General features: G+C 41.6%; 1 protein-coding gene across 3 annotated transcripts in view; it reads right to left on the bottom strand.

The window, feature by feature from the left end:
- The window catches only part of TTLL12 (tubulin tyrosine ligase like 12), a 41,458-nt gene that overhangs the window by 15,911 nt on the left and 10,506 nt on the right, over window positions 1-15,041 (bottom strand). For all 3 annotated transcript variants that reach the window (XM_056569518.1, XM_056569519.1, XM_056569520.1), the window contains exons 4-13: window positions 14,827-14,986; window positions 14,518-14,651; window positions 12,808-12,884; window positions 10,389-10,505; window positions 9,791-9,985; window positions 7,659-7,770; window positions 7,028-7,179; window positions 4,230-4,311; window positions 3,792-3,860; window positions 2,170-2,308 (exon numbers count right to left, since the gene is read on the bottom strand). In XM_056569518.1, the coding sequence (XP_056425493.1) occupies window positions 2,170-2,308; window positions 3,792-3,860; window positions 4,230-4,311; window positions 7,028-7,179; window positions 7,659-7,770; window positions 9,791-9,985; window positions 10,389-10,505; window positions 12,808-12,884; window positions 14,518-14,651; window positions 14,827-14,986 (1,237 nt within the window). The remainder of the gene's footprint in view (window positions 1-2,169; window positions 2,309-3,791; window positions 3,861-4,229; window positions 4,312-7,027; window positions 7,180-7,658; window positions 7,771-9,790; window positions 9,986-10,388; window positions 10,506-12,807; window positions 12,885-14,517; window positions 14,652-14,826; window positions 14,987-15,041) is intronic.

The raw sequence follows: 15,041 nt of genomic DNA, 5'->3' as shown, positions 1-15,041 counted from the left end.
GAATACCCCTATGTCCACCCCTATGCAATCCCTAATTTAGGCCTCAAATGCGCATGGCGCTCTCACTTTGGAGCCCTGTATTTCAAGGCAACAGTTTAGGGCCACATATGGGGTATCGCCGTACTCGGGAGAAATTGTGTTACAAATTATGGGGGGGTATTTTCTGCTATTACCCTTTTTAAAAATCAAAAATTTTTGGGAAACCAACATTTTAGGTAAAACATTTTTTTTTTTTTTACATATGCAAAAGTTGTGAATCACCTGTGGGGTATTAAGGTTCACATTACCCCTTGTTATGTTCCCCGAGGGGTCTAGTTTCCTAAATGATATGCCATGTGTTTTTTTTTTTGCTGTCCTGGCACCATAGGGGCTTACTAAATGCGGCATGCCCCCAGAGCAAAATTTGCTTTCAAAAAGCCAAATGTGACTCCTTCTCTTCTGAGACCTGTAGTGCGCCAGCAGAGCACTTTTCACCACTATATGGGGTGTTTTCTGAATCGGGAGAAATTGGGCTTCAAATTTTGGGGGGTATTTTCTGCTATTATCCTTTTTAAAAATGTAAAATTTTTGGGAAACCAAGCATTTTAGGTAAAACATTTTTTTTTTTTTTTACATATGCAAAAGTCGTGAATCACCTGTGGGGTATTAAGGTTCACTTTACCCCTTGTTACGTTCCCTGAGGGGTCTAGTTTCCAAAATGGTATGCCATGTGGTTTTTTTTTTATGTCCTGGCACCATAGGGGCTTCCTAAAGGTGACATGCCCCCCAAAAACCATTTGACGCTCCTTCCCTTCTGAGCCCTCTACTGCGCCCGCTGAACAATTTACATAGACATATGAGGTATGTGCTTACTCGAGAGAAATTGGGTTTCAAATACAAGTAAAAATTTTCTCCTTTTTACCCCTTGCAAAAATTCAAAAATTGGGTCTACAAGAACATGCGAGTGTAAAAAATGAAGATTGTGAATTTTCTCCTTCACTTTTCTGCTATTCCTGTGAAACACCTAAAGGGTTAATACACTTACTGAATGTCATTTTGAATACTTTGGGGGGTGTAGCTTTTATAATGGGGTCATTTATGGGGTATTTCTAATATGAAGACCCTTCAAATCCACTTCAAACCTGAACTGGTCCATGAAAAATAGCGAGTTTGAAAATTTTGTGAAAAATTTCCAAATTGCTGCTGAACTTTGAAGCCCTCTGGTGTCTTCCAAAAGTAAAAACTCATAAATTTTATGATGCAAACATAAAGTAGACATATTGTATATGTGAACCCAAAAATGTTTTATTTTGAATATCCATTTTCCTTACAAGCAGAGAGCTTCAAAGTTAGAAAAGTTCAAAATTTTCATTTTTTTCATCAAATTTTGGGATTTTTCACCAAGAAAGGATGCAAGTTACCATAAAATTTTACCACTAAGTTAAAGTAGAATATGTCACGAAAAAACAATCTCGGAATCAGAATGATAACTAAAAGCATCACAGAGTTATTAATGTTTAAAGTGACAGTGGTCAGAATTGCAAAAAACGCTCCGGTCCTTAAGGTATAAAATGGCCTGGTCCTTAAGGGGTTAAAGGGGTACTCCGGGGGAAAACTTTTTTTTGTTTTTTTTGTTAAATCAACTGGTGGCAGAAAGTTAAACAGCTTTGTAAATTACTTCTATTAAAAAAAATCATAATCCTTCCCGTACTTATCAGCTGCTGTATGTTCCACAGAAAGTTCTTTTCTTTTTTCATTTATTTTTTGTCATGTCATGAACTGTCCAGAGTGCAAGCAAATTCCCATAGCAAACCGGACAGTTCCTGACATGGACAGAGGTGTCAGTAGAGAGCACTTTGATCAGACAGAAAAGAACTCCCAAAAAGAAATACAACTTCCTGTGGAACATACAGCAGCTCATAAGTACTGGAAGGATTAAGATTTTTAAATAGAAGTCATTTACAAAGCTGTTTATCTTTCTGGCGGCAGTTGATAAAAAAAAAAAAAAAAAAAAATGTTTTCCACCGGAGTACCCCTTTAATGTACTCCAACCAGCGTGCCTTCAGCTGTTGCGAAACTACAACTCCCAGCATGCCCGGACATGCTGGGAGTTGTAGTTTTGCAGCAGCTGGAGACACATTGGTTGCAAAACACTCATCTAACTAATGCAAGAAGAGCATGCTGCGATACCTTCGCTGTCGGTGTCCCACTTCAGCATGAGGTCTATGGCATAGATGGCGCGTGAAGACTGGTAGTCGCAGATGCCCAGCGGAGCCGCCTTGGATGTTGCCGCTTGAAACAGTTCCCCAAAGGTTTTAAATAATTCAGCCTGATGGAAAAGGAAACATGGACCTTATAGGATATGACACTTCTGAACGTATAACACTTATACTGAAGATATTTTACACAAAATGACCGATAGGTGGCGCTTTAACTGAACGGGTTGGTAAAGCAGGGGAGGAACAGACTCGAGGAACAACAACTACACTGAAGTTCTGTAATGGAACTAGGGGCAAGTTTTTTTTTTACAGGGGGTTTTCAAAAGTTATCACCTGTCTACACGAATCACGTACGGGGTATATACGTACCCCCACGGGTCATCCCCTGGAAAAAGAGACCAGTTGCCCCCAAATTAACGGAGCTGCAGCGTGGATGTTAGGCCACCGCTGCATTCACTGTCTATAGGACGTCCGAATATAGCCGACCATTCAACTCCGCCATGTTGTTCATGAAGTCCAATAGACAGTGAAAGGAGCGGTGGCTGAGCGCGGATTTGTCTGGGTAGTCAGAATCGGACCGGTCGGATGGTCCGGATCTGTCCGGTCGGATGGTCCAGATCTGTCCGGTCGGATGGTCCAGATCTGTCCGGTCGGATGGTCCGGATCTGTCCGGTCGGATGGTCCGGATCTGTCCGGTCGGATGGTCCGGATCTGTCCGGTCGGATGGTCCGGATCTGCCCGTCCGGTTGGTCCGGATCTGCCCAGTCTGTCCGGATCTGCCCGTCCGGTTGGTCCGGATCTGCCCAGTCTGTCCGGATCTGCCCAGTCTGTCCGGATCTGCCCAGTCTGTCCGGATCTGCCCAGTCTGTCCGGATCTGCCCAGTCTGTCCGGATCTGCCCAGTCTGTCCGGATCTGCCCAGTCTGTCCGGATCTGCCCAGTCTGTCCGGATCTGCCCAGTCTGTCCGGATCTGCCCAGTCTGTCCGGATCTGCCCAGTCTGTCCGGATCTGCCCAGTCTGTCCGGATCTGCCCAGTCTGTCCGGATCTGCCCAGTCTGTCCGGATCTGCCCAGTCTGTCCGGATCTGCCCAGTCTGTCCGGATCTGCCCAGTCTGTCCGGATCTGCCCAGTCTGTCCGGATCTGCCCAGTCTGTCCGGATCTGCCCAGTTAGGCCTCCTTTACAAACGTCCGCCATCTTTTTTCCCCTGTGCTGTAGAAAATGCGCCAGAGGGAAACTGATGATAGAATTGATCCCATTTATTTGAATGGGACAGTTCACATCCATATCTCCTCTCCGTTTGGACGCTGAATAGTTGGACTCACCGGACCGGCACCAGACAGGGGAACGCAACTTGCTGCGTTGCCCCGTTTGGGGTTCAGAAACAATGGACATCGGATGCTACAAAACTGATGCATGTTGTTATCAGTTGTGGCATCAGTTGCGTCGAGGTTTAGGCTGGGATCATGTATGCCGGACATATGTAATCCAAGCCTTAGTCTGGATCTGTCTGTTCTAACTTGTAGGTATTTGACTCAATTCAGAATGGAAACCATGACGCCATCTTGAGGCAGTAGTGAGGTGAGGCACATACCTCAATAGACTTCCAGGGGTATTCAGGATACTGTTTCTCAAACATGGGGATAAACTCATCGCAGTGAATCTACAGCACAAAACAAGAAGAAACAGATCATATAACTTGGTATTTAAAAAGAGAAATTCTTGACATATGAAAAGTGTTGACCACTCAGGGTCTCTTTACTCCCCAGCTTTCTGCAATCTCACCAGAACTATATGGAGCCCATCCAGTGCATCTGGACAGAGATCAGGGAAAGCCGGGATACAAAGCGCACTAGAAACAGCGCCCCCCTTGTCCTCAGGTTGTGTGTGATATTGCAGTTCAGTTCCAGTGAAGTGAATGGAGCAGAGTTGTAATACCACACACAACCAGAGGACAGGTGTGGTGCTGTCCAGGCATGCTGGGAGTTGTAGTTATGCAAAAGCTGGAGGCACACTGCTTGGAAAACGTCACCTGCTTCAGCTGCACGTTGGAGGCGTAGTTCATGACGGTGAAGTGCTTTTCATAGTCATCCAAGTCATCGAGTGAGAACGGCCTGTGAGGAACAAAGGGAGAGACCGGAGTAAATGACAAAGGAGAAATGTGCCGAACATCAAGTGATAGACTAAAAGCATCAGGACCCATCTGCATATATTCTACAGGTATCCCTAAATAACAATAAGATAGATATAAAGATATGAGATAGATAGATAGATATGAGATAGATAGATAGATATGAGATAGATAGATAGATAGATATGAGATAGATATGAGATAGATATGAGATAGATATGAGATAGATATGAGATAGATATGAGATAGATATGAGATAGATATGAGATAGATAGATAGATAGATATGAGATAGATAGATATGAGATAGATAGATAGATAGATATGAGATAGATAGATATGAGATAGATAGATATGAGATAGATAGATATGAGATAGATAGATATGAGATAGATAGATATGAGATAGATAGATAGATAGATAGATAGATAGATATGAGATAGATATATAGATAGATATGAGATAGATATGAGATAGATAGATAGATATGAGATAGATAGATAGATAGATATGAGATAGATAGATAGATAGATAGATAGATAGATAGATAGGTAGATAGATAGATATGAGATAGATAGATATGAGATAGATATGAGATAGATAGATAGATATGAGATAAATAGATAGATAGGTAGATAGATATGAGATAGATAGATATGAGATAGATAGATATGAGATAGATAGATATGAGATAGATAGATATGAGATAGATAGATATGAGATAGATAGATATGAGATAGATATGAGATAGATAGATAGATATGAGATAGATATGAGATAGATAGATATGAGATAGATAGATATGAGATAGATAGATATGAGATAGATATGAGATAAATAGATAGATATGAGATAAATAGATAGGTAGATAGATAGATAGATATGAGATAGATAGATATGAGATAGATATGAGATAGATAGATAGATATGAGATAGATATGAGATAAATAGATAGATAAGTAGATAGATATGAGATAGATATGAGATAAATAGATAGATAGATAGATAGATAGATATGAGATAGATATGAGATAAATAGATAGATAGGTAGATAGATATGAGATAGATATGAGATAAATAGATAGATAGGAGATAGATAGACCGATATGAGATAGATATGAGATAGATAGATAGATATGAGATAGATATGAGATAAATAGATAGATAGATAGATATGAGATAGATAGATATGAGATAGATATGAGATAGATATGAGATAGATATGAGATAGATAGATATGAGATAGATATGAGATAGATAGATATGAGATAGATATGAGATAGATAGATATGAGATAGATATGAGATAGATAGATATGAGATAGATAGATATGAGATAGATAGATATGAGATAGATAGATAGATATGAGATAGATATGAGATAAATAGATAGATAGGTAGATAGATATGAGATAGATATGAGATAAATAGATAGATAGATAGATATGAGATAGATATGAGATAAATAGATAGATAGGTAGATAGATATGAGATAGATATGAGATAAATAGATAGATAGGAGATAGATAGACCGATATGAGATAGATATGAGATAGATAGATAGATAGATAGATATGAGATAGATATGAGATAAATAGATAGATATGAGATAGATAGATATGAGATAGATATGAGATAGATAGATATGAGATAGATAGATATGAGATAGATAGATATGAGATAGATAGATATGAGATAGATATGAGATAGATAGATATGAGATAGATAGATATGAGATAGATAGATATGAGATAGATAGATAGATATGAGATAGATATATAGATAGATATGAGATAGATATATAGATAGATATGAGATAGATAGATATGAGATAGATAGATATGAGATAGATAGATAGATATGAGATAGATAGATAGATAGGTAGATAGATAGATATGAGATAGATAGATATGAGATAGATAGATAGATATGAGATAAATAGATAGATAGGTAGATAGATATGAGATAGATAGATATGAGATAGATAGATATGAGATAGATAGATATGAGATAGATAGATATGAGATAGATAGATATGAGATAGATAGATATGAGATAGATAGATATGAGATAGATAGATATGAGATAGATAGATATGAGATAGATAGATGTGAGATAGATAGATGTGAGATAGATAGATATGAGATAGATAGATCGATATGAGATAGATATGAGATAGATAGATAGATATGAGATAGATATGAGATAGATAGATATGAGATAGATAGATATGAGATAGATAGATATGAGATAGATAGATATGAGATAGATATGAGATAAATAGATAGATATGAGATAAATAGATAGGTAGATAGATAGATAGATAGATATGAGATAGATAGATATGAGATAGATATGAGATAGATAGATAGATATGAGATAGATATGAGATAAATAGATAGATAGGTAGATAGATATGAGATAGATATGAGATAAATAGATAGATAGATAGATAGATAGATAGATATGAGATAGATATGAGATAAATAGATAGATAGGTAGATAGATATGAGATAGATATGAGATAAATAGATAGATAGGAGATAGATAGACCGATATGAGATAGATATGAGATAGATAGATATGAGATAGATATGAGATAAATAGATAGATAGGTAGATAGATAGGTAGATAGATAGATAGATATTAGATAGATAGATAGATAGATATGAGATAGATAGATCTGAGATAGATATTTTACCTGTTAGCAAATCTAAGCCAGAAGACATTGTAGGTAAAGAGCTTGAGGGGTCGCACAGAGCGGAGAAGCACAATATACCGGATATCAAATTTCACCATCCCAACATCATCCCGATGAAAGAGCACTGGGTTCTCTATGTACTTAGACACAACCTACGAGGAGATGAACACAAAATATTATTCCGGCACAAATTACAACTAAAAACACTGACAAAGTTTTCTATTTTTTTTTTCAGCAAAAACAATGGAACAAAAAGAATCTTAGGAAGCCGAGCTCTGATCATAGCCTACTGTGAATGGCCTAATCCTGTCTTATCTATACACTGCTGATAAGTCATCTTATTATGACAGACTTTCAGGACTGTTTTAATATAGATAGCCAAAAATTCTTGGCATAAAAACTTGACTTAAACAATAAGTAATTTTCTGATGACAGGTCCCTTTAAGATGTTAGTGTATCCATACACACAGCTGGCGCCTGCGTGCCAAGACACTGTTGTGTTCCTTGGGCCGGGGCCAGTATTTGGGGTGGGTGCAGGGACTAGCTGTGCCGCCATGACGCATCCATTCATTCGCTATCACCATTAAAGCTAGGAAAGGGACTGATACGTGATTGAACTTGAGGCGCAAACCTTTGGCGTGCTCTCGCGCTGACGTATGATATAAGGCAGGTTGGTGGTGACATGCGTGTCCAGGCTGCGGGCGAGGTTCCACGGCTTGCAGATCCAGTGATTGTCTTCGCCTCTGCAGAGACAATGGCGAGAATAAGGTAAAGCAAACAGGCCTCCGCTTCACCCCAAGTGATTCTGCTGTGCATACATGGGTGGCACCTTGGAAGCACACTGGTCACATGACCTTGGTAAACTATAAAGCTGGTCATACACATATGATAGTTTATTCCAGCCAACGGGTATCTCTCCCAATTCCTCTATATATGCATGCTCAGTTGAGAGGAGTGTGCACATGTTATAAATATATGTAACAGCAGCTGACAGACAAAACAAAAAAGAAAAATCGGGTTGAACTCCCAACATACCCAAAAACTTTCTAGTCCCAACATTTGCCATCAGGGAAGGGTTGGGAGGCAACCAGACATACTAGCAGCAAGGTGCCTCCAGCTGTTGCATATAACAAAACAGTTCATTCAGGCCAGCGTATTCTCTCCCTATTCTTCTATATACATATGCACGCTCAGTTAAGGCGAGCATGTGTGTGTTATAAATGAATACTTGGAGGCAACCAGACATACTAGCAGCAGGGTGCCTCCAGCTGTTGCATATAACAGTTCATTCAGGCCAGTAGGTATCTCTCCCTATTCCTCTATATACATATGCACGCTCAGTTAAGGCGAGCATGTGTGTTATAAATGAATACTGGGAGGCAACCAGACAGATGGTTGGTGAATCCCTTTAAAATCGCTTTAGGTGTTTGCAACCATCCCTTAAACCAGCATTTCCTAGCCAGGTGCTTTCAGCTGTTACATAGATAGTTAACTTTTCCAATTTCTCTATATATGCACGCTCAGTTCAGGCGAGCGTGTGTGTGTTTTAAATGAACATTGGGAAGCAACCAGACATATTTGATGGTTGGCGAATCCTTTCAAAATCGCTTTAGGTGTACACAACTATCCCTTATACCAGCATTTCCTAGCCAGGTACCTTCAGCTATTACATGGATAGTTAAAGGGGTACTCCGTTGCCCCCGCGTTCAGAACATTTTGTTCTAAACACTTAGAGCAGATGGCGGGGGTCGTGCCGTAACGGCCACGCCCCCTCCAATGCAAGTCTATGGGAGGGAACGTGACGGCTGCCACGCCCCCTCCCATAGACTTGCATTAAAGGAGTAGTCCAGTGGTGATTCAGTGGTGAGCAACTTATCCCCTATCCTAAGGATAGGGGATAAGTTGCAGATCGCGGGGGGTCCGACCGCTGGGGCCCCCTGCGATCTCCTGTACGGAGCCCCGACAGCCCGCGGGAAGGGGGCGTGTCGACCTCCGCACGAGGCGGCGGCCGACACGCCCCCTCAATACAACTCTATGGCAGAGCCGAAGCGCTGCCTTCAGCAATCTCCGGCTCTGCCGTAGAGATGTATAGAGGGGGCGTGTCGGCCGCCGCCTCGTGCGGGGGTCGACACCCGCTATCTCGGCGGAGAGCCGGGGCCCCGTACAGAGAGATCGCAGGGGGCCCCAGCGGTCGGACCCCCCGCTATCTCAAACTTATCCCCTATCCTTAGGATAGGGGATAAGTTTTTCACCACTGGACTACCCCTTTAAGGGGGTGTGGTGTGCCATCACAAGGGGTGTGGCTGCGACTTCAGAGCCACCCACTCCAAGCATTCTAAATGAATGCCGGGTGCTGCACAAAGATCTCAGGAGTCCTTTGGATAGGGGATAAGATGTCTAGGGGTGGAGTATCCCTTTAACTTTACCAATTCCTCTCTCTCTCTCTCTCTCTATATTATATATATATATATATATATATATATATATATATATATGCTCAGTTAAGGTGTGCGTGCGTGTGTGTTTTAAATTAATATTGAGAGGCAACCAGACATATAAGATAGTTGGCAAATCTCACCAAAATCGCTTTAGGTGTCCACAACCATCCCTTATATCAGTGTTTCCCAACCAGGGTACCTCTGGCTGCTGCAAAACAACAATTCCCAGCATGCCCGGACAGCCTTCGGCTGTCCGGGCATGCTGGGAGTTGTAGTTTTGCACCCTGGTTGGGAATCACCACCTTATACAGCGCTATATTCTTACCTTTCCTCGCGCTGTTTGAAGTAGCTGATAAACTGCGGGAGTTCCGTCTTCAGGTTAAAAGTACGCGGCAGCCATTTTGGACCTTCCGCTTCGCCGATCCTTCTAGAAATAGAGGCCAGGCAGTCCTTTACAGTCAGGAGATTCTCGCATGGGAACTGATTGAGGAGCAAGTGAGGCCTCTCCGTGCTGAGGGTCCTAGGATGACAAGGGAAAATTGTATAAATCACATCCATTACATTACATGGATGTGAAAAAGTATCTAAGCCCCTCCCCCCCCCACAAATCCAGGAGTTACCTATTATTGACGATTTTTTTATTTTTTCATACAATGAATAAAACCTCAATTACGAACTAACACCATTATAATTATAACATTGAAAGCATCTGAAATAAAAGCCTTGATTTAAAATACTGTCTGGTCTTGTGTATAACGTTCCTGCACACAAGTATACATCTCCATGGTAACAGACTACAAGCCATCTCTGTGTAGTCTGATCCTGCCGACGTACCCCACCTTCATACGTCTTCTACTTACAATACAATATGGTGGTGTTCCCCCGACCTGTGGCTCTCCAGCTGTTGCAAAGCCACAACTCACTTGTAATCTTTGATGTGGGAGAAGCTGAAAAGAATGTCGGCTTCGTCCTTGTTGTTCGTGAACACGAATCGGGGATGGTCGACTCCTTCCATGACTTGTTGCATATCAGTGTAAACTCTGAAAGACAAGCAAGGTTTATACAGCATCTCTGGAAAGGCACTGTAGATTAGTGTCCTCCATGTAGGGTGCCTCCAGCTGTTGCAAAACTACAACTCCCAACATGCCCGGGCAGCCAACGGCCTCAGCACATGGACCTGGACCTCCGCTGATCTTTCTTTCTTACGCGTGTCTTAAAAAAAATAATAAAATACTTCCGAACAGCGCCATACATTTTGTAGTGGCCTTACCTGGTATTACAACTTGGTGTACCTATACTTAAAGGGGTTATCCAGTAAAAAATATATATATATACACATCTCAACTGGCTCCAGAAAGTTAAACAGATTTGTAATTTACTTCTATTAAAAAAATCTTAATCCTTCCAGTACTTATCAGCTGTTAAAGTTGAGTTGTTCTTTTCTGTCTGGCAACAGTGCTCTCTGCTGACATCTCTGCTTGTCTCGGGAACTGCACAGAGTAGTAAAGGTTTGCTATGGGAATTTGCTTCTACTCTGGACAGTTCCCGAGACAGGTGTCATCGGAGAGCACTTAGACAGAAAAGAACAACTCAACTTCAGCAGCTCATAAGTACTGAAAGGATTAAGATTTTTTTTAATAGAAGTAATTTACAAATCTGTTTAACTTTTTCCAGCCAGTTGATATATATAAAAAACTTTTTTTCTTGGATAACCCCTTTAAGTATAGGTACACCGAGTTGCAATACCATGTACGGCCACTACAAAATGTATGGCGCTATGCCTTGTAAACAATGAAAAGGACACAATCGGGGGAGATTTATCAAATCCCGTCCAGGGGGAAAGTTGCTGAGTTGCCCATAGCAACCAATCAGATTGCTTCTTTCATTTCTCAGAGGCCTTTTCAAAAGTGAAAGCAGCGATCTGATTGGTTGCTATGGGCAACTCAGCAACTTTTCCTCTGGACAGGATTTGATAAATCTCCCCCAATGATCGCCTGATCAGTCAGTTGATTAGTGGTGGTGGAAGGATTCTGACCCCTTAGATCTAAATATTAAAGGAGTTCTGTAGTGAAAAATAACTTATTCCCTATTCAAAGGATAGGGGATAAGTTATAGATAGTGGTGGGTTCTGAGCGCTGGGACCCCCCCCGCGATCTCCTGAACGGGGCCCCAGCAGTTTGCTGGAAGGGGGCGTGCCGACTCCCACACGGAGCGCCGGCCGACACACCCCCTCCATGTATCCCATAGAGATACATTGATGGGGGGGTGTGTCGGCCACTGCTTCCTGCAGGGGTTAGAACGGTCGCTTCCGGCAGACTGTCGGGTCCACGTTCAGGAGATCGCAGGGGGTCCCGGCGCTCGGAACCCACAACAATCTTTGGATAGGGGATAAGTTATTTTTCGCCACACTACTTCACTATTGAAGAAAGAAAGTACGGAGGGTCCAGCACTTCGTTGCAAGTAGCTTTATTGTATTCACTGTACTTTCTTTCTTCAATATTGGATGCTTTGCCGGGCACCGGTCCGAGCACCGCACATCAGGGAGGGTGAGCTGGATCACTCACTTGTTTGTTGCACTACTTCACTATTCCAGTTTTAATCATATAGTGTTGAGGTGGAAGGGAAATAGAAAAAAAATAACACACTTACCTATCCCTGGTCCCCTGCAGCTCCAGTTCACCTCCCTCCAATCACCCGACCTGTCTTCTTCCGAGGTGAGCACTTAGAGCCTGCTGGCTCAGCCAATCACTGGCCAAGACAGGACACAAATGCAGGTTATGATTGGCTGAGCCAGTAGGTCCTGCTTCAAGCATCTCAGAAGCAGACAGAAGATTGGGGGACTGTATGCAGGCCAGGGGAGAAGAGGTAAGTAAGTATGTTTTTGTTTTTCTATTTAGTCCCCACCCAACCCCCCCAGTGCTTCATATTTATTATTATTATTTTTTTTTTATTATGATTATTATCATTATTATTATTATTTTTTTATGCTGGAATACCCTTAGGGTAGGGTTACACGTAGTACACCAACAGCGGCTTTTCTGCAGCTGTTTCTACCCACTGAAGTCAATAGGTTCCGCTTGTGCATTTTCCACTGTGGAATTTTAGCTGCGGGAAACGCTACAGATGTGATACCTGTAATCCTACCCTAAATGTTTATTTTAGAATACCTTGTTAAACATGAAGAGTAAGAGTGTTTAGGAACCCTACAGCACCCGCGCAACTGAGAACTGCTACACGTAAACGTTGCGGTAACGCTCAATTCCTCTAATTCCGCACTGTGTATTTTTCAAACGTGAAACAAGTCGCTGATATTACAAAAAATAACAACAACAAAAAACTTACTTAAAGACTTTACCCTTGTCGTGTAATACAGGCTCCACCGGAAGAGGCAGGGACTCTTTATTTTCAGCAAAAATAGCCTAAAAAAATAAATAAAAAAAAAGTCTCAAAATAAATAAAATAAAAATTTTGATATTTTATGGTATAATAACTACAGTATAGTATACAACAGTGTTCTCCAACCTTTGGCTCTCCAGCTGTTGCAAAACTACAACTCCCATCATGCACCGACAGCTGAAGGCCTATGCATAGCACTGAACAGTATTAGCCATCAACTGATTGCTATTGATAGTCCCTAATGGGGACATAAGTGTTAAAAAAGTTGAAAAATGTAAAAAAAAAAAGTAAAAAAAAGTGAAAAAAAAGTGAAAAATCCCCTCTCCCCAATTAAAACGAAAATTGTCCCTTTTTCCCCATTTTACCCCCAAAAAGCATACCGTAATTTTTTTTAAATAAAACATATTTGGTATCGCCGCGTGTGTAAATGTCCGAACTTTCAAAATATAATGTTAATGATCCCGTATGGTGAATGAGGTAAATGTAAAAAATTAAAAAAAAGTCCAAAAATGCTGCTTTTTTTTTACATTTTATTCCCAATAAAATGTATAAAAAGTCATCTAAAAGTTTAATACATGCCAATGTGGTATCAATAAAAAGTACAGATGATGACGTAAAAAAGGAGCCCTCACATCGCCACATATACGGAAAAATGAAACAGTTATAGGTGGTCAAAATAGGATTTTATATCACTGATTGTGTACAAAAAGTTTGCGATTTTTTTAAGCGGTACAAAAATATAAAAGTATCTACTCATGGATATCTTTTTAATCGTATTGACGCACAGAATAAAGAACACGTCATTTTTACCGTAAAGTGTATAGTGTGAAAACGAAACCCTCCAAACTGTGCAAAATTGTGGTTTTCATTTAAATTTCTTCCCTAAAAAAAATTATTCTTTCAGGTTCGCCGTACATTTTTTGGTAAAATGAGAGGATTCATTACGAAGTACAATTGGTCACACAAAAAACAAGCCCTTATATGGGTCTGTAGATGGAAATATATAAGAGTTATGGATTTTAGAAGGCGAGGAGGAAAAAAACAAAAAACGCAAAAATAAAATTGGCCTGGTCCTTAAAGGGTACTCCGGCCCTAAGACATCTTATCCCTTATTCAAAGGATAGGGGATAAGATGTCTGACTGCGGGGGTCCCGCCGCTGGGGACCCCCAAAATTTTGCATTAGGCACCCACCTCTTTAAGCTGCATGCTGCGCTGCCAGCTCACAAACTGCCGGGTGCCGAACACGGGGCCAGAGTATCAAGTATCACGACTCCGCCCCCGTGTGACATCACACCCCGCCCCCGCTATGCAAGTCTATGGACGTCACACGGGGGAAGTCGTGCTGTCACGCCTCCTCCCATAGACTTGTATAGCAGGCGCGAGGCGTGGCATCACACGGGGGCGGAGTCGTGACATCACGATACTCCGGCCCCGTGTTCGGCGCCCGGCAGTTTGAGAGCTGGCAGCGCGGCGTGCTGCTCAAAGAGGTGGGTGTCAAATGAAAGATTGCGGGGGTCCCCAGCGGTGGGATCCCCGGGATAAGATGTCTTAGGGCCGGAGTACCCCTTTTAAAGGTAAAAATGGGCTTGGTCCTTAAAGGGTTAAAAAGTTTGTGGGGCAACAAAGTAAAACAAAACCCAACCCTAGATCCATACCTGATAGTGGGCATCAGAGGGCTCCGGTGTATGGTGGTTGATGTGGGTAAGATCCAGGGGATGCCAAGGGAGGAGCAGGCAGCTCCGTATCAATGGGTCGCTCTCTCCGTAAGCGTAATCGCGGGAAACTTCCTCTGTACAAGGCGCATTAACAAAAAAAATATTATAAACCCAATAAAAAAGGTCAGCACGTTCTCAATATACTTTGGGGAACACATTGCGCCTTGCGCGCTTTCACAGTGGCTTCCTGTTCTATACATTGGGACAATACAGTAAACAGTGGGAAGGTGACTGCTCAAGACCGTTTACCTCCATTGCTTACGTCCCTCAGGGGCCACAGTATGGTGTATGCTAGTTCCTGGGGGATGTAGAAAAAAGGAGCGGTACCAAACGTCGGCTCGTCCGAGTGCTGAATTCTGGACCCAAACTCGTCCATTATGTACCAGACCGGAACCTTCTCCTCTGCGGTCTGTGAAGAGATAAATAAAAACACATGAAAGATGGCGGCCCCATGATCTAGTAGA

This window comes from Hyla sarda, chromosome 4 (genome assembly GCF_029499605.1).
Source record: "Hyla sarda isolate aHylSar1 chromosome 4, aHylSar1.hap1, whole genome shotgun sequence".
In the NCBI taxonomy this organism is placed as follows: Eukaryota; Metazoa; Chordata; class Amphibia; order Anura; family Hylidae; genus Hyla; species Hyla sarda.
The sequence above is the reverse complement of the archived record's forward strand: the minus strand, read 5'-3'. Positions and strand labels throughout refer to the sequence as shown.